Below are 24,440 nucleotides of genomic sequence, written 5' to 3'. Positions count from 1 at the left end.
AGAATTTCAAAGGAAATTCCCAAGCTGCTGGTGTATCCATTTCTCAGCACTGCAGTAGTATTGTTTGCGTTGTGGGGGTGTCGGTGCTGCAGTAATTGATGAAACCAGCAGAGTAGTGTCCTAAAACTCAGGTCAGAGTTCAACCGAGGCTTCTGCTACAACATCATCCCTAGCCAGGTGCGTAACACAGGCCCCCGCAGCCCCCGCGATGGGTGGGGGAGGGGGGGCAAGGTCCAGGGGGGCCCCCTCCGCACAGCACTCGGTCTGCAGAGCTCCTGAGTCCTGAATGAGCCTGGAGGGGGCCCCTCCATGGGCCTTGCAGGGAGGCCACCTTGAGTTTCGTTACGCCATTGTCCCTAGCTCGCAGGTTCCTTGTTCGGCAGGGGCGTAGCTTCCATTTGTGCAGCAGGTGCAGTGGCACCGGGGTCAGGGGACTAGAGGGCCACGCTGAACCCTGAAAATTCCTCTATGTTATTTATCAATCTGTAGCCAGTGGGGGCCATTTCCTTCATTGCACTACATGACAAGAAAGCAGCAGCCCACGCTGACTGACAGTTTAGCCTATAGAACTTTAGCAACCTTCAAAGCGCCCTGCCAGAGTTCGAACTGAGATGGAACCAGGCTCCCCTATTCCTATTCTTGTGGTTAAGCTTCTTCGCTACTCTTTGAAAACATTTATACAATTGTTGCACTCTACTTTTTACATTTCTAGTGGTTGTTTTTATTTTACTGTATTTGATGCTTACGGAGTCTAATGGTTTCTCTGGTGCTAGTAAGGCGGCATTTAAACTCCAGTATAGTTTACTCAACGCTGTCCTTCCAGCACCTTCCCCTGCTTACCTGCCAAGTGGGCCTGTGACCCCCTCAACCAGTCCTGGCTTTTTAGACAGCAGGATGTTGCTTCCTGGTACTCGTAGTTTAGCTTTCAAGACCTAGGGATGGTACGGGGTGGGGGGTATGGAGACAGGGACAGAGCATGCTACGTGTCGATGTCTAAAAAGCCAGGGCCAGCCGAAGGGGTCACACATGGCATGGTTCCAGTTTGTTGCTATTGCCTCAACCTAGTAAGGTCCTTAACCCTTTTTTAGGCCTCGTCTACAGACAGCTTTTGGCTGTCTTCTGTTAAAGACCTATTTTGTATAATAAGCAGGTATTTGTAAAGCGCAAACAAATCACCCTTAAGGGTCTCAAGGCACTGGGGGCAGTTTGGGAGATTAAGTGAGCTATTGCCCAGAGTCACATGGTGCTGGGCTGAGTTGCCGACCGAACCAGGAGCCCTGTGCTCCGGAGTCAGCTGCCCTGGCCACTGCCCCACACCTCTTTTGTAACATACCAACACTTACAGTGGACTTTGGGTTAGACCACTGCTTAGCATTGGTTGGCTCTCTTGTCAATATCATTTGCTTGCTTCTTATTGGATTGCTTTCCTTAACCTTCCATTAGTTTCTCCCCTGGAGAATAGCTCTTTACTCTTCTTTTGAGTGGACAACTGGTATCCTTCCACTGCTTATATTAAGGGAACTACGTTTTACCATAGTACATGTTTTCTTGCTTTCTCCCTCATAGGATACTTCCCTCCTCAAATCCCAACCTATTCTCAATGTTTGCGCCCCACTACTCCTAGCTTGTTCTATAGTTTCAATACTCCGGATGGCTTTTTTTTTCTAAATGTAAATTTACAAACTCCCCCAGTTTCTCTGTGGCAAATTTTGAGAACGATAAATCCAGGCCTCAGAACAGGAATATTTTTGCTCCCACAATGTGGCCATGCTGGCGGAGATTCAGGGCAAATTAGATAAATTCTCAGAGGAAGCCACCCGTGAAACCCACTACCTAGACAAGGAGACATGCGCTCGTCGTTACAGAAAAGGCGTTCGCCCAGGCAGGACGCTCGCAGGCTTACTGCACAAACCGCAGGCTTCCGCATATGTGTTGTACTGCAGGATGATCAGCAAGTCCTTCAGTTCACTCCTGCTGCCCTCTTAAACACGGTTACCTTTTATGCAAAGCTTATATTCTGCCACGCCTGTTCTCCCAGCAAGCGATCTAACAGCATATTTTGACGTGATACAGCTCCTCTGACTTTACTAGGCACACCAGGAGTACCTTGATTCACCTATCACTGTGGAAGAGCTCAGGCAGGTTATCCATGGGCTGCCAGGAAAAATGGCACCAGGCGTGGATGGCCTGACGACCTCTTTTTACAAAGAGTTTTGCTATGCAGCACACACCACTTGTTGGCATGGTTTGAAGAGTCACTAGAGAAGGGCATACTGCCCCATCCATCAGGGAAGCAGTCAAAGAGACTCTTTTCAAACCAGATAAAACCGGTAAAATGTTGTGACTCCTACAGGCCATTGTCCATGATCAATGTAAACATTTTCACTAAGATTTTGGCCAACCATCTTCTCCCTTTACTCTCCACAATAATCAGGCCTTACCAATCCAGGTTTATTCCAGGTCACTCTACTTCCCACAACTTGCATACCATCTTCACGACCATGCACCATCTAGACTCCTGGGGGTTTGGCAGTCACCATCCTCCTCAGCGCTGCAAAGGAGTTAAACTCTCTTGTATGGCCCTATCCAGATTTATTAGGCAGATAAGCCTCCTCTATACTTTGCCCATTGCTCAAGTGCGGCTCAATAGTATGTGGTCTTGCCCATTCCCAGTGACCCAAGGCACTCGACAGGGGCGCCCACTATCACCCCTCCTTTTAACCATACCAATGGAGCCATTGGCGGCCCAGTTACGACATCACGCCAATCGTGGTCTTGGCTTTACTTCCGGGGGACTGGTGATTTCCATTTTTTTTAACCCAGATCTTGAAGGTAACAAATCGTACAACCCCGACTACTATGAGGCACGCAAATACCGCGTTCTCAGTAAGCGTCCCTTTTCTGTTCTCCTCCTTAAACTTGACCTTTGGTCTGGTACACAATTTGCGAACCCTATTGCGCTAGCGATTTGGATTCTGATTTCGTTTAAGCGGCACGCTCACCGCATTGAGTGAGATTGTGTGATTACCAACCACTAAATCTGGATGCATGTGGGTTCATTTTAACCAGGGACTTCGGGATATTTCCCGTTATGCCTTATGGTTACATTGGTGCACTGGTACACTTTTACTCTTGACAGAGTATACTGACGCCCACTGAATTGATTATGAGGAGTGGGTATGTATTTTATGTGTGTGGCTCCTGATCGCCAAAGTTAGATGCGCAAGATCGTGTGAGTCCACTTCCCCAATAACAAGGAGGTCCACTGAGTGTTGAATGATCGTCTCACACTCACTACTTCATTTGGCAACCACAATGAGCATTGATCCTACAATGAATGATTTTTACATGTATTATATGTCTGTTCTGTGTTTGTGTTTATTTTCACAGATTTTTCCCTTCCGAAGATTTGAAGGAAGGGAGTCCTAACCGTGAGTAGATGGTTAGGGTCTAAAAGTGACCAAGGGCAGGGTCACGTTCACTGGTCCTGACGAAAATCCGGTAATAACAACGGATGGTTGAAACATGTAGACCTTTTTTCACTTTTTACTCACTTGAAGATACTATAGGTCAATCTAACCTATCACGGTATCTATATCATTTCTTAACATACTACTTTTTTTCCCCCACTTCGACCACTGATATATCATGTTGCTGGATAGTGGGAACACCACACCAGTAAAAAGTACCATACCTATGATATTATAAATTCCAATAAACTGTTGACTAGCAGGTAGCCCACTGTACAACCTGATTAATGAGTCATTATCACACTGTTGTTAACAGGCACATTTTATAAATATAGGACCTACATTTACAAACGTTACTAAGGATTCTGTATGGTCCCGTTATTTGCCAACTTTGTCAACTTGCGGACTCGGGCGGAGGAGGTCCATGCGGTAAGTCGTGAGGGGGTGACACCATGAGTTACCAGCACCGGGTGACACCAACCCTAGTGACGCCACTGGTGTAAGGTGTCTTTCTCGGCGGATCGCTTTATTTGGCAGCCTCATGTCCACGCAGAGGCGGATTGCCCCTTGCTGTTTGGGTTTTGAGGCGATCACCAGCGGAGACACCACCAGCGTGGGACCCGATACCTTCTCAATCACTCCATCTTTCTCCAGCTTCTCCAATTCCGCTTAGACCAGGGGACGCAGATTAAAGGGCACCCTCCGGTGTCGCAAGGCTACAGGCTTGACTGTGTCATCGATATGGAGCTGTACTTCAACACCCTTCATGCACCCCAATCCCCGAAATAGCTCCAGGAACTGGATGTGTCTTGCGAACATTACCAGCCCCAAGTCTTCCCCCGAATGGCAGCCCAATATGGATCCAGCCCGATCACAGGTTGTGAGAAAGTGGCTCTGTATATACTGTTCCCAAATAGGTACAGTGTGTTCAGAGTCCACAGTCCCCAGAGGTTTGGCAGAGGCTAAAGTTAGATATAACCTTACTCTCTAAAGTGGTAGCTTGGTCGAGCAGTAAGGCAGTATCAGAGGACAGTGTAAAGCATTTGTTGTACACACTCAGTCAGCAAATGGTCTCACACACTCAATAACTGAACTCCAGGCCAATGGTTTATATAAAAAATATATGGTTGTTTTATTTTGGAACCAACAATAGGTATTAAAATATACTTTCTCAGAATGAGATGCTTTAGGTAAATACTTTTGCAATATGCAATTGACTTTTTTAAATAATGGTTACAGGTTGTTTCAATAGGCAACACAATTTCTAACACAATAATGCATTGAGCTCAATGGAAGTTTTAAGTTATTTGCAATAGATTACTTCCAGGATTACTTTTGTAACTCCAGGACTGGATCCTAGATTCAGTCCTGGGACAGTTCTTAGAAACAAGTGATAAAAGTCGACTTAGTTACTGTTGTGATTTTAGGCAATATTTTGCTATTTTAAAAGTTGACACTTTGAAATGTCATAGAAAACAGTCAATGATTTCCTATGGGAGAAAATTCAAGTTGCAGGTAAAGTAGGTTCTCGTTACTTTTGTAATCCAGTACTGGGCTCCTAAACTCAGTACTGGGACCTCTATCTAAAACAGGTAAGTAATTAAGTTTTCACAGTTGGTATGATTTTTAAAGAATATTTGAAGTTTGCAAAAATTGACACTTGGAAGAAATTTCACAGAAAAACAGTCAATGATTTCCTATGGAAGAAAATTGGGTTACTGGTAAGTACGGTTGTGAATATTTTTCAGGGTCAGTGCTGGGCACCAAGATCCAGCACTGGGATCTCTCCTAATAGCAGGTGAGTATTTTCGTTTTCGGTATTCGGTTGATTTTTGGTGAATATTTTACGTTTTAGAAACTCCACACTTAGAAGAAATTTCAGAAGAAACCAGTCAATGTTACCCTATGGAGGAAAATTGGGTTATCGGCTTTTGGGTAAGTACTCGATTGGCAGAGTTAAGGTTCTGGGCACAGACTCGGGGGTCTCCCAGGGTCAGGTAGGTACAGTTGTTACACCCTCAGTGGCACAGGGGCAGCCGGGTGCAGAGTGAGTTAGGCCCAATGTTATCCTATGGGAGGCAGGGGGGCCTTGGTTGGTGGCTGCTGACTAGCAGGCCACACGGCTGTGGGAGCTGGGCTCCTGGTCACTTGCTCAGGGCAAATGGGGAAGTATATGGGTGTAGAGGTTACACTGCCAGGGCCACTCGGGCAGCTGGGTGGAGGGTGCTTTTGAGCCTTCGGGCGCTCAATGGATTTCAATGGGAAAGCTCCTGGTTGAACAAAGGATGCAAGCTCGGGGACGAAGATTCTTCAGGTGCCACCACCACTTCGAGAGGTAAGTTGGGTAGTTGGAGGATAGGTAGGTACCCAGGAGTTGGGCACAGGGGGCCACAGGGCGCCGGGTGCAGGGGTGCCTTTTGGTGTCGGGAAAACTTTCCCTCTGTTGATCGCGGTTGCAGGGGTACCTGGTTCTGAGGCTGCAGGCGTCGTCAGGAGCGTCGAGGTGAGTCCTTGGGTGCCGGATTCGGGGTCACAGTCGCCGGGGGGACGTCCTCGGGATCTTGGTTCACTCCGGCACAGGCCAGGCTTGGCGGGTGCAGAGTGTGCAGGGTTCGCAGTTCTGGGCTGATGCCAGGGATTAGAGCTAGTTTTGAGCAGAGCCTCGGCTCATGGGAGTCCCAGGTGCTTAGAGCCAAAAGGTAGCCAGGTCCTCCGAGGTTTGTGAGGTTGCTGGCCACAAGAGGTGCCGGGATGTAGCAGGAGCAGGGTCGACAGGCCGGTAGGGCTGGGGCCAAAGCAGTTGGTGTCTTCCTCTTCTTAGCAGTTGCACGGCAGGTCTTCTTTCTTCTTGCTCTTCTTTGTTTTTCGGAATCTGGAATCTAAGGAAGGAAGGTTCAGGGTGCCCCTAAATACTAGATTTAGGAGCGCTACAGGTAGGTAAACAGCCGGGATCAATGGGTCCCTGCCCTGGGGCGGGTATACCCCCTATCCTGCCACTCTCCTGTGGGAGGGGGGCAGAAGCCTAGTCCTGATTGGGCAGGGGCTCCCATCTTCAAGATGGCGAGCGCCCGGAGATGTGCTTCACCTCGCCTCCCCCACCTGAGGGGTGGGGTTGGCAGGCTGGCACATCCCCTGTCCTTATTTGGGGTTTCCGGACAGGCTTCCCGCCAGAGTGGGGGCAGCAAGTGGCCTGGGGAAGCTCACAGAGGCGGCATGCCTTTGAAGCTTCCCCCTGTCCATCCTGGGGGAGAAGACCAAGCACCTCGCCCAGGATGTGCATTGTTGCAGGCCCAGGAGAGTGGGGGCTCTCCTACCCAGGAGTCCAGCAACATGTCTGCTGTGTGGCAGCCTAGGCAGCCTCCCAGACCAGACGTGGATTGTAGGTTAGGTTTCAGGGGACATCTCTAAGATGCCCTCTGGGGTGCTTGGTACATTAAATCCCACACTGGCATCAGTGCGGGTTTAATGCGCTGAGAAGTTTGATACCAAACTTCTCAGTCTTCAGTGTTGCCATTATGGTGCTGTGGAGTTCGTGTTTGACGAGCTCTCAGCACCATGTACTCTTAAATGGCAGCACTGCACTTACAGTGCCCAGGAATGGACCTGTGTACTGTAGGGGCACAGGGCTCTTGCTCCTGTGCCCAAACCACTGGCATAGGGCACCCAACTAGAGGGGTGGCTGATGTATGCCAGGGCAGTGTAGGTGGTGGGCATGGCACACAGGGGTGTGTGCCATGTCGACTCTTTGTTTTGTCTTGTACCCAGACACTCAGCCTGCAAGGGCAGTGTGTAAGTTTGGGTACAGGGCCTCTAAGGGTGGCACAATGAGTGCTGCAGCCCTTAGAGGCCTTCCCTGGTCACAAGGCCCTGGGTACCTAGGGTACCATTTACCAGGGGCTGGCATGTGGCCAGGGTTTGAGGTTTTTAGGGAAGGAACATAGGCCCTGGGCACCTGATTGGCAGGAGTCCAGGGCACACTCAGTCACAGTACATTCAGCAATTCAGCAAAAAGTGGGGGCATACCATGCAAGAAAGATGGCACTTTCTCACACAGGTGACATGAAATCTTGTGTGTTCTGACCGGTCCCCATGCCGGATGTCCACCTCCACCACACCTTGGAGAGGTATAGGCATGCTTCCCCCGTATGTGAAGATCTGAGCCTTTGTCTTTAGCAGTGTCGGTTTGGGAACCAACGCTTCGTATTGCACTGCATCAAGGAGGTTGACTGATGCTCCAGTGTCAATCAAGGCCTTCACGTTGTTGTCTCCGATCCATATCTGGCACACAGGCGGGGGTCTCCTGTTAGTGGTCATGCCCCGTATATTGGAAACAACGAAGAAGTCATCGTCCCCTTCATCGTCTATAAGGTGGATCTTCTGACATCTGCTATCCAACGCTTCTATCTCTTGTACAGTCTTTGCACTCTGCTGGGATTTTTGTGCCTCTGTTGCATCCCGATCAGGCGCGGCCAGACCCCATGCACACCTTTGCAAAATGTCCATACCGATTACACTTCAGGCACTGCCAGCCATGCGCCACATATCCTCTCTGGGAGTGGCTCGCCATCCCACAGTTCTTACATCCTGGCTTCCCTTAACGCTCATTAGCTCCTCCAGAGCTGGCACTTCCTCTGATGTATGCTTTCTTGATAGCATCCACCCTCTCCTCCTTTATCGGCGTTGGGTAGATAGGCTGTGGGGTGGTCGGCCGTCGCGCCAATGCTGACTCCATCTCTCCCGCCCTCGCATCAGCCAACTTGTGGGACCTTCCCAGGATAAGGATATCATCCAACGATATTCCTGGTTGGCGTAGTATTAACTTGCGAAGTTCCAAAGACTTGCACCCCACAATCAGTTGTGCTCGAGTCTCAAACAAGCCGTCAATTTCCACACAGGAGCTTGCCAGCTTTCTTAATCTTGCAAAAAACATGTCAATGGATTTGTCATCCCTTTTGCTTCGCCTGGCGCAACTTGAAATGCTCGAAATCCGGATTGACCTGTGGGTCAAAGTGCCTATCCAGCGCTCTCACCGCTTTGTCATAATCGTTGCCGTCCCCCGTGTCGGGCAGGTCCTGAAACAGGTCGTAGAGTTCATCACCACCCATAAACAACATCGTTGAGCGCTTGACTGCATTGTCCGTCTCCCTGTTGGTTATTGCTTCAGCTAAGAGGAGTTAGGATATTTGGCACCCCAGCTTTTTATAGGCGCCTTCCCTTCACAGCACTATTTACTCCTCCATCTACACACACAGCTCCCTCCCCAACAGAATGACACAACATCCTTTGCAGGGTAAAGGCAGGGCCCATACCTGCTCCAGCACAGCTTTTCACCTTGTCAGGCCACTGAAATTATGCGGCAGGAGAGGTCCAAATTATGCGGCAAGGTTGAGTAAACTATGCGGCACGAAAAAGCAAATTATGCAGTGCATTTTGTAACAGTATCACTTCATTATTCTTCATTGTTAAACTTGGTAACACTGTCTGGGCATTGGTTGCACCTCCTTAGTACCAGTTTAATACCCAAATATAGCAATAAGGAACAGAAAGGTGGCCAGCCCGGCTTTAAAAAATGCCCTCCCCTGGGCGGTAACATGTGTAGCTGTATTTTTAGTAACTTTTGAACTGTAGGGCTGGAAACTGATGTTTTTTGTTGAAATCTGCCGATTATGCAGCAGATGATGGATTATGTGGAAAATGCGACAAATCCTTAACTATGCAAAAAAAGCAGCACAATAGCATAATTCCAGTGACCCTGCCTTATGTTCATTGTAACTGGGAAAGAAACAAGGAACAGGAAAAGCCAGTAAGAAAAAGAAAACGAAGGAGAAAGAGGGCAGCAACATTACCTCTGCCACCACAAATGGCTTTGCGAATGGGCAGTTGCTGGTAGTTTTGGCTGCCTATGGAAGCGGCATCAAAAAATGAGCAACCCAGTAACCCCTTGTGACATTGGGTATAACAATAGTAAAGTTAGATTGCCCGCAAGGGAATTATTTTGAATGTATAATCAGTACCTCAAATTAGTTGTTTGTTCCAAAGTGGTGATGGAAATATTTAATCCTGAACTAAATTCTGGTATAAATTGATAACCATATGAATCAATCGCAAACAGAACAGGTGTGCACAAGTATAAACATGGTTGAAAAATCTCTATATTATTAGATTGAAGATGTTGTAGAGAATTGGAAACAAACCAAACACATCAATCCTTCATACATTGATCATGTTCATATACACCGAGTGAAACTTCCACGACATAGATTAATGTATGCACAGTCTACTCTTTATAATCAAGTAATCAGTCCATTACATAAGCCCGTTGATTCAAGGGTGGTGATTCAGAAGTTTTATAAAAAAAGAAGTTGAACCCGCGTTGACGTTTCGGTCTCGAATGTCTGCAGTACGTGAGACCATCCTCAGGACCACAATAGTTACAGGAGATTATAGTTGACCCCAAAAAACTATTTAAAAAAGCATAGTAAAATAAACCATAAGTTGTTGACAACGGAGCACCTGTATAAAGCACTAACGCTTTTGACATATCAATTGTAATGATCTTAAGTGTGACACTGCAACCAAAAAATTAAGTGTAAATCTCATGCTATTAAGTGATGAATATTATATCAATAACAGACCATATTTTAACTACAGGATCAAGCAGTCCATAGTTGAACAGGAATGATTAACTTAAGTACCTGGTGAATGGTTCAACCGTCTAGACCAGAGTTGCATTCCAGTACTTGCATTCGGTTCTGAGTGTTTATGAACCTTGCTTGGGAATTTATACTAAATAAGTAGGAATATCAAATAGAGATGTTAGAAAAACAATTCAGAAGCTGCTTGTAGAACAAAGATCAATTTTGAATGAAGGTGACTTACTTACCTATACCAACTAGAAAGGATATAAATCGGTAATTGAGTTTGTCAAATGACACATTCTTGACAAACGCTGTTCTGGTGTGAAAGATGCTGGAAAAGCAAGCAATCTAAGCACAAATCAACCATAGTTAGTTACAAGAAAATGAAGGAATCAGATGAAAAAGCTCCCCTCCAGGGTCTGAGTCCTAGGAAGCGACCGGCATGTCACAATGACTTCAGAATTACAAATAAATATGCCTGCGCCTACCCGTCTCACTTTGGGCGTCAACTGCAATAACGAGATGGGAGCAGTCCACATAGCGGATGAGCCCTAATCGGGGCGAATCTGGTCCTCGGTTACTTATGTTCGGGTTCAGGGAGGACCTGGCCTGGCGGTTCGGGCTTGACTGCTCCTATTAGAGCAGTGTCAAGAGTGATGTGCATGTGGCTGGGTCCAAAGTGAGATGGCATGGTGGGCGAAAAACAATGAATTGAGATGCAGGCCAAGCGATTGCCAGTGGCTGAGATTAATTCAAGCATTCCGTCTTTCCCCTTGTTGTTGTAGCAGTTCACGTTATAAGTGTGATAGATATGCCCAGAAATAGGTTCCATTATCACTGTGCCACTGGAACAAATCTATTCCTGGCTGATGAGCCCTAATCACCTTATTGTGGCAGGAAGGATGAATAAAGCATAAAAAATTATTTCAAGATGGTGGTGCAGCATGTTTGTGCGTGCACACACTCCATCATGGCCGCCCATGCATTCATTACATGCTCACAAACTGGCCTTCTTAAAATGATTTAAGTATAAGAAAAATTAATCCAATGTGGCTGCTAATGTGCATACATGCATGCTCGGGAACCGGCACCACTGATATGATTTTAGCCATAAGCAAGACTAAAGCAAACAAACACTGGCAGAGCAAATAGCTCTGTGTCCATATTTATTGGTGAGAACTATTGGCTTTTCCAATGCTTGCTTAGTCCACCACTTACAAGGCTATCTTTATCTCTTGACTCTTTTTTTGTAATTTATTTTTGGAGGGTACAGCTTTACTCTGCTCATAAAGTTTGTTCAGCAAAATGAATCTTCTCCCTTCTTGCATATCCGTGTGGTCCACGATATTGCTTAGCTATAAAATTGTTATAGGACAGCAGGTAGCAAAACGCACAAAAGCGCACATCTTTTACTATCGCGTTGCAAATGATCAGTTTCTTTTCCAGTGATAAGTGTTGCTGTGAAGAATTAGTTCATTTCTCATGCCCAACTTGTTTGTAGTGCTGCCTCCTTGTGGCCGGGTGAGAAAGTGATTATTTTGCTCAAAAACCTGAAATTGCTAATGTCCTACAGCTGTGCACTACTGAAAGTCTCCCAGGTGTGCTTAGGCCCTAACTCAAAAGCACTGTACTAGGTGTCTTTCATGGATATTGTAGATACATGCATACGAGAGCTTTAAGGATTTCTGTACTACACATTCCCTTCTGTTCAAGAAATTTCAGGGCACACTATCGGACTCTGGGTTTAGAACTAGCTTTCGTTCTCATTGCATATAACTGTGCATTATTTAAAGGTAAGTTCTCATAAACTGACACAAAATAATGTTTTCTCTGTTCTGTTTTCAACAGATGTTCCTGTGAAAGTTGTCGGACTCTTCCCCGAGAAAACGGAGAAGAGCATGCTGTGGAAGCTAATCTACTCTTTGTATGAAAGGATTTCCATATTCAGATACGGCAGAATAGAGTTGAACATGTTTATCAGTGAAAAGGAATACAGGGTAGGTACACCACATCATGCAAACGTTTTTTTTCACCGGTTGTTGATTACGTCTTCCCCTCAAAATACTGCCTGCAGTGAGATACTTTATACTGCAGAGTACCTGGACTCCTAGTCCTCCTAGCTCGAAAATCTAAAATGGGGACTGCGGGCAAGATTGTGATGAAACATTTTCTTTACGATTTTTATTTGTAACAAAACGTTTAGCTTGTTAGTTGTACAGAGTGCTGCCAAATGGATTATGCAGATGGTAAGGTCCAAATTGTGTTGCGGCGTTGACCCCATTATGCAGTAAAAAAGAGCAGATTATGTGGTGTAATGTAGCACATTTTATAACATTTTCCCATTTTTTACACAATAACACTGGACAAGGGGTTCACCTCCTCAGTATCGGTTTCACAGCTAATTACAGCAGTCAGCCACTGAAGGGTGGCCGGTTAATCTATTCAAAGAGCCAGTCACCACGCAGTAACACGTGTGGAATGATCTTTTAAAAAAACTTTTGACCTGTTTGAGCTAGACTTTTTTTGGGGGGGGGGGGGGGGGGGTAGAATAACATCTAAACAATTGGCGGCCAATGATGGATTAGCAAGGGCAGTAAATGTATAATTCTGTTGAAAACACAGCGGATGCACAATTACATCATTCCACTTGCCTTAGTTACCTATTATTTAATAACGCAGGTTGCATTCGTTGTAAATGGGCTCTGTTATGTAATGAGTTGTTAAGTGCCACCCTAGCCCTTACACTTCACAACTTGTGTAACATAGCAAAATCTTGTCCAAATGTCATGGCGGCCTTAAACATAAATAAACCTCACTTTCTGACAGTTGGAATACCTGTTTTTTCAGGACAGGACTGCCATGGTTTTCCACCTCATGTTTTAGGTCTGGCCTAGGCAGTGCGTGCGCTGTCTCTTTGAGACATGCTATATCTAGAAAATGGGCTTGAAGCACCTCCGATCTTTTCTTTTGGCTCCTGTTAATGCTCTTTGTAAATGGCTGTTTTTGTTTGGTGAATGTTTAATTTGTCTCTCCTTATGCTGTTTCTGACTGCCACTGTTCCATTTGTTCTTCCTCTTTTTCAAATTTATGTTCCTTTGTGACACTATTGTCTTTTTTGTGTGCCACGAGACCTCACTCCCGCCTGGGCAGCACACACAGGAGGCTGCGGGGGAGAGTGGGCCAGCTTTACCAGCAAACATGGCATAATTTGATTCGTCAATCTGACTTCACTTTTGCAGTACTCATTGGGCCGTTGTTGTTAAGTGTTGTTTTTACGTGTTGTTTTTACTGCATTACTTTGTGATCAGGAACATTTTTTGTAAATTTCAACAGATTTTTTTTTTTGTGGGTTTGGTTACTGGCATGGCTGCAGCAGGCCGGTCGCTTAAGGTGGTGCGCGGCCTGTTTCTCTTTAATCAACATGGTGCCATTGCGCTTCATCTTTTACTATGGCAGACCCCTTTTTTCATCAGCACAGCTCTTGCCAGCGCAGGAGCCGGTTTCGTGCTCTTCACCCTCCTTGCTGCCTCTGTCCCCATATACGAGCTACTTCCCGGCGCTCCATGGCTCTCCTGTCCACTTGTGGTGTGTAGGAGGTGGGACAGAACTGACCTCAGCGACTGAGCACGCATAGGAGGCATGCGGGGGCGAGCGGGACAGCTTTGCCAGCACATACCATGTAATCCAATGCGTCAGTCTGACAGTATTTGCAGTTCTCATTGGGCCCTTGGGGTAGTGTCAGGGGTGTTTGAAATCTATAAAATAACTGCTTTTCCATAGGACAGTTTGCTTCATACATCTACTTGTGCTGTAAACAAATCCACTTGTCCCTTTGGTGCCACATAGTACAGCAACAAATTATGGCAGCAATCTCATTATATAAGAGCTCTGATAATAGCCTCTGATTATGCCAGGGCTCATACTATAATTGGGTTTGAATGCTAGCATTTCTCTTATTTTGCCAACTTTCCACATATTTACATACTGGGGCTGAAAGTAGCAGCAAGGGTGGAATGCCCTTTTGAGTCTGTGCAAACCTACTAATTTGGATGTTTGAGGGGTTTTCACCAGCTCTTCTCTAATCTTTTTCCATCCTGACAAGGACATGAGTAAAACTTCTTTCAGGGTTGAGAAAAAAGGGATTGGAGGAGCGGTGAACCTGCAAATAATCAGCAGTTTTTGCATGAGCAAATCTTCGCATGCATATTTGCTCGTGCTAAAGTGCAGTTCACACATATTTTGTAGGAATACAATTTCCTAGCTTACTTCTGTACATTTTTATAAATTCATGTAAGCCGCAACTCCGTAAGTCTGCACTAATGCTAGGACATTTACCATTGGGTGTACTTTTGTGATTATCATTATGAATTGGTATTAACCAAGACCCTTTGTTTTTATTAAAATTCTATCACTCTCTATTTATCGGCTGACTTCACATTGAGTGACGGCATTCTGCTTCTTCTCAAGGTGCATATCCGCACATAAAGTATTTTTTTTCAGTGCAAAGGACTACTGTGGCTATGTGGACCTTTTGAGCCCAAAAAATGTTAGCTTTTTGGCAATGTTTTTTTTATAATGGTGAGGGCCCAGCAGCTCCTACCACAATACCATTTTACAAAAACCACGTCAAAACAGAAACACTGACAAAACCAAAATGCTGACCAACAATGTCAGAACTGTTGGCTTTGCCAGTGCTTGTTTATTTTCATGTTACCCATAATCTTGTTGAAATTGGTTGCACTGATTATCCATAATGAATATTTTGGAAATAATAGCAAGCGTCAACACATTTTACCAAATGATGCTTCAAAGAAATGATACATAAAAGTTCACAGTAGTTTAGTGAAACGTTTTTCTTTCCTAGTGGCATTTTTCTGTGAACTTTTTATTTTGAAAGTAAAGTGTCCTCAATCTTGATTTTAAATATCAAATATCTGCATCTAATCAGAGAGCATTCTGGGAGCATTATATGTAGCATCATATTGTTAAACTTAGTAAACACGTGCGCACATTTTTATACTGAAACCACTGTCAGTAGTACAATCCGAGCTTGTGATACTTCCTTAGAGCACTCACCCTAATAATAAAGGCTTTGCGTTGATGAAGCATAAATTCAATTTAGAACAGCATTAACATATGGACACCGATATTACCGTATCTGCAGACAATGCCCTTCCCTGATCCTTAATGTGGTACTGCAAACTGGCAGCCAAAGTGTTTGTGCTGCCGGGGGTTGGGCCTTCTTGCCCCAAGGACAAAATAAACATGAAAACCTGTTGTCCTTGACCCCAAACCATATGTCCTGGGCGTGGGGCAAAATAGGAATTCCACACCCCCTGAAATTGCTTGAAATTTTGAATGTGGTGCTTTTGAAGGAAAATTAGAGGAGATTGGCTGGATGTTTCTATCAGGGGGTTGTACATTTAATTTCGTATGAATCTGATTACTGTTTGGATAAATTGTAGTATTCAAGAAGGATTACCTTTGTGAAAAGTACATTTGATTGAATGTCAGTTACTGTTAAACATTGTCAACTGATTTGCTTTCAGTGACTGACCGTATATCAAGGACGCCATTGATGTGATACATCCAATGGGTTGTGTTAGAATTGCATTATAAGTTTAAAAAAACACTTTGTCTCAAGAATGTACTTCTAAATATCCACATAGGACGGTGCCATATTACTGCTCAAGATGGACCCAGTGAATTTTCCATCAAAACATAAGTAGATGTAGTATGGTATCAGTCAGTGGCCATTGCATAGCAGTCTGTATCCCTGTGTAGTTACCATACCCTTTCAGTTGCTTGCGTGTCCTCCATATTCAACTTACTTGGATGCATAGTAATCATATCGCAGGTGAACCGATTCATTTTTTAGGTTTGATTTTTCTTTGAGTTCAATTAGGAACTTTGATGACAAACGGATTAAATAGTAAGAATTTGTGCAACTAGAAATCAACATATGTTTCAGTGTTGTATAAATAGATTAATTCCCTGAGACAGTTTGGCTCTGTTGTGATTCGCTAGGGTTCTCCAAAAGAGCATTTTTTAAAAGTCTGATCCAGACTAGATGTCACCTGTTGACCTACCAATTTGGGTTTCTAAAGTTGTTGCAACATTACAAAAAGCCTACAATATTCCAACCAAACATTGGAACAAAGCACATGAAAAAATCAATTATCAAAGATGTAAAAACAATAGTCTCAATGGTGTCTTCAGCTTTAAAAAAAACTTCAAGTAGCCACGGAGGACCGAGAGACGTCGGAAATACACCAGTCGTCCTCAGTCATCCCAAAATGCTTTGGGATCCGCTACTGAACCTGCAGACACTTTTGTTATGTTGCTGATGAGGAAGATTAACAGCCTGGAGATGTTGACATGGCAAATGAGAAGCAAAGTTTTAGGGAGGATTTTCAAACGGACATTGCAGTATCCATCAGAAATTCTTTTTTGAAGATTACTTTTTTTTTTTTTTTAAATATCCCAGGCATCCGACTGGATCTAAAACTTTTCGACGGCTCTCCTACGAGTATTAAAGGGTGCTGGCTCCACCCTGATGGCGCACACTGCACCGTGTGTCTTCACTAGAACCATAAAGCAAGTGGTCGACGTGCTTATGTCTGTTTCTATCTATTTTTTTTAGCTCATCTTGTAGGTGAATTGATGAAACCAACATCTTAATCAGATATGTGCAGTTTACAGTAAAATTAAGAGTACATGTTAAAAAGACTTAGTATATTTAGCCATGCAACGGAAAGGTGGGTGCGTCGGTGTGGAATTCAGTATGCACCAGAAGGCAAGTAACTTGTTCTTCTGATGGATACTTCTACCAGCAGAGCAACGGAAAGGTGGGTGCGTCGGTGTGGAATTCAGTATGCACCAGAAGGCAAGTAACTTGTTCTTCTGATGGATACTTCTACCAGCAGAGTTCTCACCTTTTGAATAGATTCCTCAAGAAATCCCACATCCATTGGAAGATGCATGGCTGCTTATACCAAACTGTCCTACAGAACTGAATTAGCCAAAGTGACAATCTTTCCTTACTTCGGGATCTAAGCAAAAGTGCTTTGCAAAAGTGAGAAGGGAAGACCATGTTGCCGTTTTTCAAATTTCCACCACTGGCCCCTCTTTCGACAGTTCTGATGTAGAAGACTTTTCTTTGGTAGAATGAGGTCAAATACTTCTGGAGGATCCTAGTGTGCTATGGCATAGCAGATCTTGATGTACCGGATTTTCGATAGCTGCCCATCTGGATAGTGTTATTTTGTTAACCTGCTTGCCCTTCATCATTTCATATATCCAACAAAGAGATGATCATCTGATCTGAATTCACTTGTTCTGTCCACGTATAAGCTGACCGCTCTCTTTGGATCAAGACTATGAAGTATTTCCTCCGCCTTAGTTGGGGGTGGGTGAGGATAGAAAGTAGAAAGGGAAGTGGGCTGTCGTAAGCAAAGGGGGTAACTTCTTTAGACAGGAACCATTTCCGCATTACCGGAGGCAACTTACGTTTTCTTCAAACAGTCAAACTAAAAAGTGCAACCACTACCATTTACACACTGCAGTGCAGATTTCTGTGGTTCAGCTCGGGGGAATACTTTACACTCCTTGCATCTTACAGGGCAGTATCCTTTCTTTCAACTTTGATACCTGTTACACTTCACATTGAAACTTCAGATTTCATCTCCAACTCTGATGCAAAACAAGGAATTCCTGCATGCCAATAATAACACTGAGAAAGCCATTGCAGCTCTGAAAGCTTAGCACGTTGTCGTTACTGAACACAATTCCCCTACACCCCACATCTACATTTCTAGCAGTAAGAAAAGTAATGAAGTTGTTGGAAATGGTGACATTCCCATTCACCTAGTGCCACATGCGTGCCTTCACATTAAGACGCATCAAGAGTGGCTCGCAAATCGATGGTCGCAGACTATAGGGAACAAGGAGGATCTAATGCTTGAGGATCTAATGCTTGTGTCACAGAAGCTACAAACCAGTTTACAATGGTGTATCGCACAGAACGTCTTGAGCCTTGCCCTTTACAGATACATAACCCACTCTAACTATCGAGATGGATGTCCCCTCTCTAATGCTGGCGGCTCACATGGGTGCAGGCTGTGCTTTTGAAAAGAAATGTATTATAGACTTTAAGCCATTCTGTACGTCATGCACACTGCTGTACGATATGGCTAAAAAACATTGACAAAGCCAATACCTTATTTAGACGAGACCTGTTGGCTTTATTACTTTATTACTGATGGGTGCGTATAAAGCTTGAGCTTTGGAACATTTGCCTGCAGTTACCTGAAAATAAAGGAACAGATGTTGCTAGATTGGAATAAGTTACTTTTCTGGAAACGGATCGCCACTCTTCTCAGTGGATTTGCAGGCCCTCCAGCAGAAGGGGGAGGGTGGAGCTGTGGTGTTACCTGTGCCCATCTGGCAAGACAGCCCTCCCTTCCTCGTCCACCTAAAACAACACACCACAAAAATTACTCGAGGGCCGTCGCACCTTTATTATGCCAAGAACTTCAATGTTAGTAGAAGTATCTAGCACTGACCCCTAGACTCAAATAGGAGTCCCTAAATGTTGAGATGGTCATCATCGTTGGGAAAAGTGTTCTTGACCCCTGAAGATAGTCCGGGTTTATGCATTTAATGAAGGTACTAAGGATGCAGAATTGGTGTTGCGGGTAAATATATTTTCTTTCTAATAAATTGCAGTATCCTTGATGATCTTAAATAGATGGATGCATTATACCAATTTTGACTAAATATTACTCTCCTCAGTACTGCTTTCGGTAATTTGTTACATCGAACTGTTGTATATAATAACCTGTTTTAAATTTTAAATTTTCTCAGACCATTTTTTTTTGTTTCGTTACAGAAATTGATAGCAGGCCCTGGGGAAATGAGGAGTTATCAAGCAATTAGTGTTCTTTATCAAACTGCATGTCATATGGAGCTGTTACTCATGGTAATGTTTTATTTGGGATGGTATATACTATCTCTGTTTTGTTTTTGTGTGCTTTGAGGTCTAACCCAGACACTGCCACCGAATTCGTTGATCGCATGCCTCCTCCATTAAAATAATGCCATGAAGGTTAAGTTCTCCAGTATTGAATCTTTCATAGATTCACATGCTTGTATCTTCCCCATCGTCATGGTGGGAGTCTCACGGTAAAAGAATAACCATAGCAGTAAAAGAAAAAACTACATCCCATAGGAAAGTATATAGTTAGGTAGCATATCACCATTATTATGTGGTCCAAACACCAACCAATCAGCTGCCAGCCCTGAGATCACAATCCCCAACAGAGCCACCATACCTCAGATTTCCAATCGCCGTCGTGTGAGGAGTCTCCCTGAGCTCTGCTCAGTTCTTGGTTACTTGGTGAACTTTTGACCTTTCTACAGTTCTTGGATTGAGGTACTGTTTTTCCTCTTTCTTCACCATGTCAGAAGGCTCTAAGAAGAGGCTGTTCAGATCTTGCAAATCTTGTGGGAAGGCCAGATTATACTCTGAGGACCCCTACTAAGAATGCTTATACTGCCTTTACCCTAAGCACGTCCCCAAGGATGCAAATACTTTCGCACTTTCTCGGCAAAAACCTTGAAAGACAGAGAAGCTTGCTTATTATTATGGCTTCAGAAGAAAAAGAATGCTTCAGACTCTGAGTCTGATGGGGAATCTAAAGGACACTCCTCTTCCAAACACAAAAGGGAGTTGTCTGAGGAGAAAGTTGAGGTGAAGAAACAAAAAATAGAAAAAGCAAAACCCAAAGATTCATCGTCGTCTTTGCCTCATTCACCCCTCAAAAAGTCTTCAGACACAAAAGCTCCGTTGTCGCTCCCGTCGACAAAGTCCATGGTTTCCTCCGTCTCGACACCGACGAAGACGTCGAGGATCTCAACGCCGACCGTGTCGTCCTCGACGACTATTGCATCATTGACAACACCGTCAACGACACCGTCGACTACACCATTGATGACGCTGCTGACAACACGACTGTCGTTGACGCTGTCGACGACGGGTGTGCAAACTTCGTCGACGGACGTTCCGTCGACGACGTCTTTCAAGTCTCCAATGACTAGATCCATTACTATAAAGAGATTTCCACTGTCGAAGAAAACAGCAGATTTTACTGCATGGTCAAAGATCTCGCCGCTTCCTACTTCTAAGCTGCTGGATTTACAGGAGTCAGAAGCTGAAGGCCCATACGGAGTAGCTTATAGTCCCTCACAACTCCACACTAAAAGCCAGGAGACAGACAAAGAAGGCGTTCAGGAAGTTCAAGAAGAACAGTCGTTTAAAGACCGGCCAGTTCAAGGCTCCAAGAGGTATGAATCATTCCAGCAAGCCTATGATTATGATGAAGAGGATAATGTCAGGGAAGACTCAATATCTGTGCCTATTTACCTAGTCTCCGACTTAAGACATATGATCAACGACTATTACCGCCATTTCCCAGATGCCAATACTCCTGCCGCCAACACCACGGGCTTACCACAGCAGATGGTTCAGACTCCAGTGGTTCAGCCTTCACCCCAGGTGCAAACGGTGCATACCCCTAAAATAATAACAATTAGGGATGACTTTGCTGAAAGCGAACCGGAGGTACAGCCAGAGGAAGGAGAATTACTGCCAAACGATCCTGGGGTCGATGAGTGAGATCAGTATGTCATTTCTTCGCCAGTACCATCACCATCTCCGGTAAACTCACCACCGGAAGACATTGGTGGTTTCCATGACTTAATGGAGAAAGCTTCCAAAAGGTTCGAGCTTCCTTTGCCAGTAAAGGAAAATGAGTGTTTCTTATACGACTTTAAAGAACCTTCAAGAAAATCTATACGAACGATACCAATCATCAATCACATCTGTGATGAGGGACTGAAGATTATGAAAAATCCGGCCTCAGTGGCAGTATCCGTCCCGAGGATCGAGGAAAAAGTACCGCACCCCAGAATCATCACCGGCGTGCCTAATAGGTCATCCTAGGCCTGAATCGGTTGTTATGCAGGCGGCGCAGAGACGCTCCAAAAACTCTGTCTCTACTTTGACGGTTCCCCCTGATAAGGAGGGAAAAAAGATGGATGGCGCAGGGAAGCGCTTTGCAGTGTTGGCAGCAGCTTCGATCAAGGCTACGAATGCATTGGCACTTGTCAGTCGTTATAACCGCCAGATGTGGTCGGACATTGCTCCACTTTTGGCTCCTCTTCCAGAAAACAAGAAGGAAGAGGCGGCTGTAATTTTACAAGATGGAGCTAGAGCTGCTTCCGACATAGCCATGGACATATCGTCTCTAGGTTTCAGACAAATGGCTGCAGTGGTAGCGCTTCGACGGCAAGGGTGGCTGAAGGCTACATCTTTCAGGCCCAAAGTGCAGGCAAAGATCGTGGATATGCCTTTTGATGGAGAGAACCTTTTCAGAAGGCATATAGATGATTCGTTACAAGGTATAAGGGCAGACACAGACGGTGCAAAAGCCTTGGTCTCTCTGCAGCAGGGAAGATTTCAAACTTTTTGCGGAAGAGGATCAGGAGGTCAATTCAATCCAAGATCTTCATTTCAATCTAACAGGTATCAACCTTACCAGCAGCGATACCGTCAATAAAACAATAACCAGAAATTTCGCTCCTCTAACTCCTCTTATCAGCAGCAATCTAGGAGAAAGCCTGTCACAAGGGGAAGGGCGCAGGACTCCAATAGGAGACAGTGACGATTTTCAGGCGCTGTCCACCACGTCACGCCCCAATCAGATCCATTACCTCTCTCGCTATTTTCATCAGTGGCTATCAATAACATCGGACAGATGGGTGTTGGATATTATACATCAAGGCCACACCCTGGAGTTCATACAAAAACCTCCAGCGCGACCTCCCATTCACAGGAACCAGAATCATCTCTCGGCACTGAAGGCGGAAGTCTTGGCTCTCATTGTGAAAGGAGCAATAGAGGAGGTTCCAGTTCAACAGCGAGGGAGAGGATTCTACTCACATTTTTTCCTCATAAGGAAGAAGCAGTCCACCAAATGGAGGCAGGTAATGGATCTCAGAGGCCTGAACAATTCTATCAAGAAGACTTTGTTTCGGATGCTGTCGCTACAAGAGATTCTCCTAATGTTGCGCCAAGGGATTACATGGCATAGTTAGATCTCTTAGATGCCTATTTTCACATTCCAATCCACATCAGACACAGGCAGTATCTACGATTCACGGTGGCAGGGCGCCACTACCAATTCAAGGTATTACCTTTCAGCCTCAGATCCGTGCCAAGGGTATTTACAAAATGCATGGTGCCAGTCGCAGCGCATTTGAGTCAGCAAGGCTACCAGATATATCCGTACCTGGACGACTGGCTCATAAAGGGGGCATCGTTCAAGGAAGCACAGCAAGCCATAGAATGCTGCATAGTTTTATTCCAACAGTTGGGATTGCGGATCAACATGGAGAAGTCTTCTCTCGTTCCAGGACAATCAATCCAGTTCCTAAGAGCCAGGTTGTAAACTCAAGAAGCAAAAGCGTACCCCTCAGAAGAGCGCACGAAAAAAAATAATGCAGCTGACAGCCCGATTAAAAGCAAAAAGGTTCACTTCAGTAAGAATTTTCAAATCATTACTGGGAATATCATCTTGCATTCCATTAGTCCCCAACTGTCGACTTCGCATGCGGCCGCTGCAAGAACTACTCGACAAGCAATGGGTGCAAGCCCGAGGATCCTTCGAGGATCAAATTACTATCACCCCTCAGATCAGAAAAGCACTGTCATGGTGGGGCATCAGGTACAACCTTTCAAGAGGCCTACTTTTCAAACCACAATCTCCAAGCTATGTCATGACGACAGACGCCTTGTTACACGGATGGGGAGCACATCTTCAGGAACTGGAAATACAGGGCCATTGGACAGTGCAAGAAGCCCAATTGCACATCAACATGCTCGAGTTAAGAGCGGTGTTCCTGGGTCTGCAAGCTTTCCTACCCAGAATTCGAAATTCACCTGTTTTAGTAAGGACAGACAGTACGACTACGATGTTTTACTTACTGAAGCAAGGAGGTACAAGGTCAAAAAACCTCTCAGCCCAAGCCCAAGAGGTTTGGAGCTGGATGCTACAAAACCACATTTCTCTGCAGGTCCAACATGTCCCTGGAGTACACAACACGAGAGCAGACCATCTTAAGCAGGTCGATCTCAACTTGTCACGAATGGGAACTAAATCAAACTCGGCTCTTAAAGATATTCAGGTTATGGGGTACACCAACTCTGGACCTCTTCGCAAACCAGGACAACAAGAAATGCACACCATTCGCAAGTCGATTCCCTCAGAAGGGATCGTGGGGAAATGCACTACACATTCGTTGGACGGGGATGTTTGCATACGCGTTTTCCCCGTTTCCTCTCATTCCAAGGATACTAAGAAAAATTAGAGTGGAACCGTGCCATCTGATCCTAATAGCCCCGGCTTGGCCGCGACAGTTCTGGATCTCGGAACTCCACCAGCTGTCTGTAAATCCCAGAGTACAATTTCCATTGATACAGGATCTGATCTCCATGAGAGGAGGGCAAGTTCTTCACCCGCTGTTACCATCTCTGAACTTGTCGCCTGGAACCTCATGACCATGAATTTTATTCCTTAGATATCCCTCAGGAGTGCAGGCATATATTATCGAACTCTCGGGCATTATCTACCAATAAAACTTATACAGCAAAATAGAAGCGATTTTGTCATTGGTGTTCTAATCAAAATCTGCATCCTTTGCACTCTTCGCCGGAGCAGATTCTACCGTACCTACTTCACCTAGCCAAAGCTGGGCTATCCCATGCTTCAATAAAAATACATCTTGCGGCTATATCAAGATATCGTAGAACGCTATATCATCCATCGCTTTGGTCGCAGAGGATCATAAAGGAATTTCTTAAAGGACTGTTCAGAATGTTCCCACCTATCAAACAGCCATCCATTCCGTGGCAGCTCAATGTAGTTTTGTCATATCTCATGAAACCTCTGTTCGAACCGATTCATAAGGCTGAGTTACAGTTCGTCTCTTGGAAAGTGGCATTATTACTAGCACTCGCTTCCGCCAGGAGAGTCAGTGAGATCCAGGCGTTCTCTGTCTCGGAACCATTTCTTCAATTCAGTTATTCTCAGGACAAATCCAAAATTTATCCTCAATGTCCCTACAGTTTTTCATCTTAATGAACCAATTGCATTACCTACATATTTCAAGAATCCATCATCCGTTGCAGAGAAATCGCTGCACACTTTGGACATCAAAGATGCCTCAAATTTTATATTGACAAAACAAAATCATTTTGGAAAACAGACCAATT

At 44.9% G+C, this 24,440-nt stretch overlaps 1 protein-coding gene across 1 annotated transcript in view; it reads left to right on the top strand.

Annotated features, from left to right (window-relative positions):
- LOC146817998 (dimethyladenosine transferase 2, mitochondrial-like) overlaps positions 1 to 24,440 on the top strand; it is a 135,137-nt gene that overhangs the window by 86,069 nt on the left and 24,628 nt on the right. The window contains exons 4-5 of the mRNA XM_085611474.1: positions 11,957 to 12,105; positions 18,999 to 19,088. Of these exons, the coding sequence (XP_085467600.1) occupies positions 11,957 to 12,105; positions 18,999 to 19,088 (239 nt within the window). The remainder of the gene's footprint in view (positions 1 to 11,956; positions 12,106 to 18,998; positions 19,089 to 24,440) is intronic.

Source organism: Triturus cristatus, chromosome 6 (assembly GCF_964204655.1).
Source record: "Triturus cristatus chromosome 6, aTriCri1.1, whole genome shotgun sequence".
Classification (NCBI taxonomy): Eukaryota; Metazoa; Chordata; class Amphibia; order Caudata; family Salamandridae; genus Triturus; species Triturus cristatus.
Note: the sequence above shows the minus strand (reverse complement) of the source record. Positions and strands in the feature narration are given on the sequence as shown.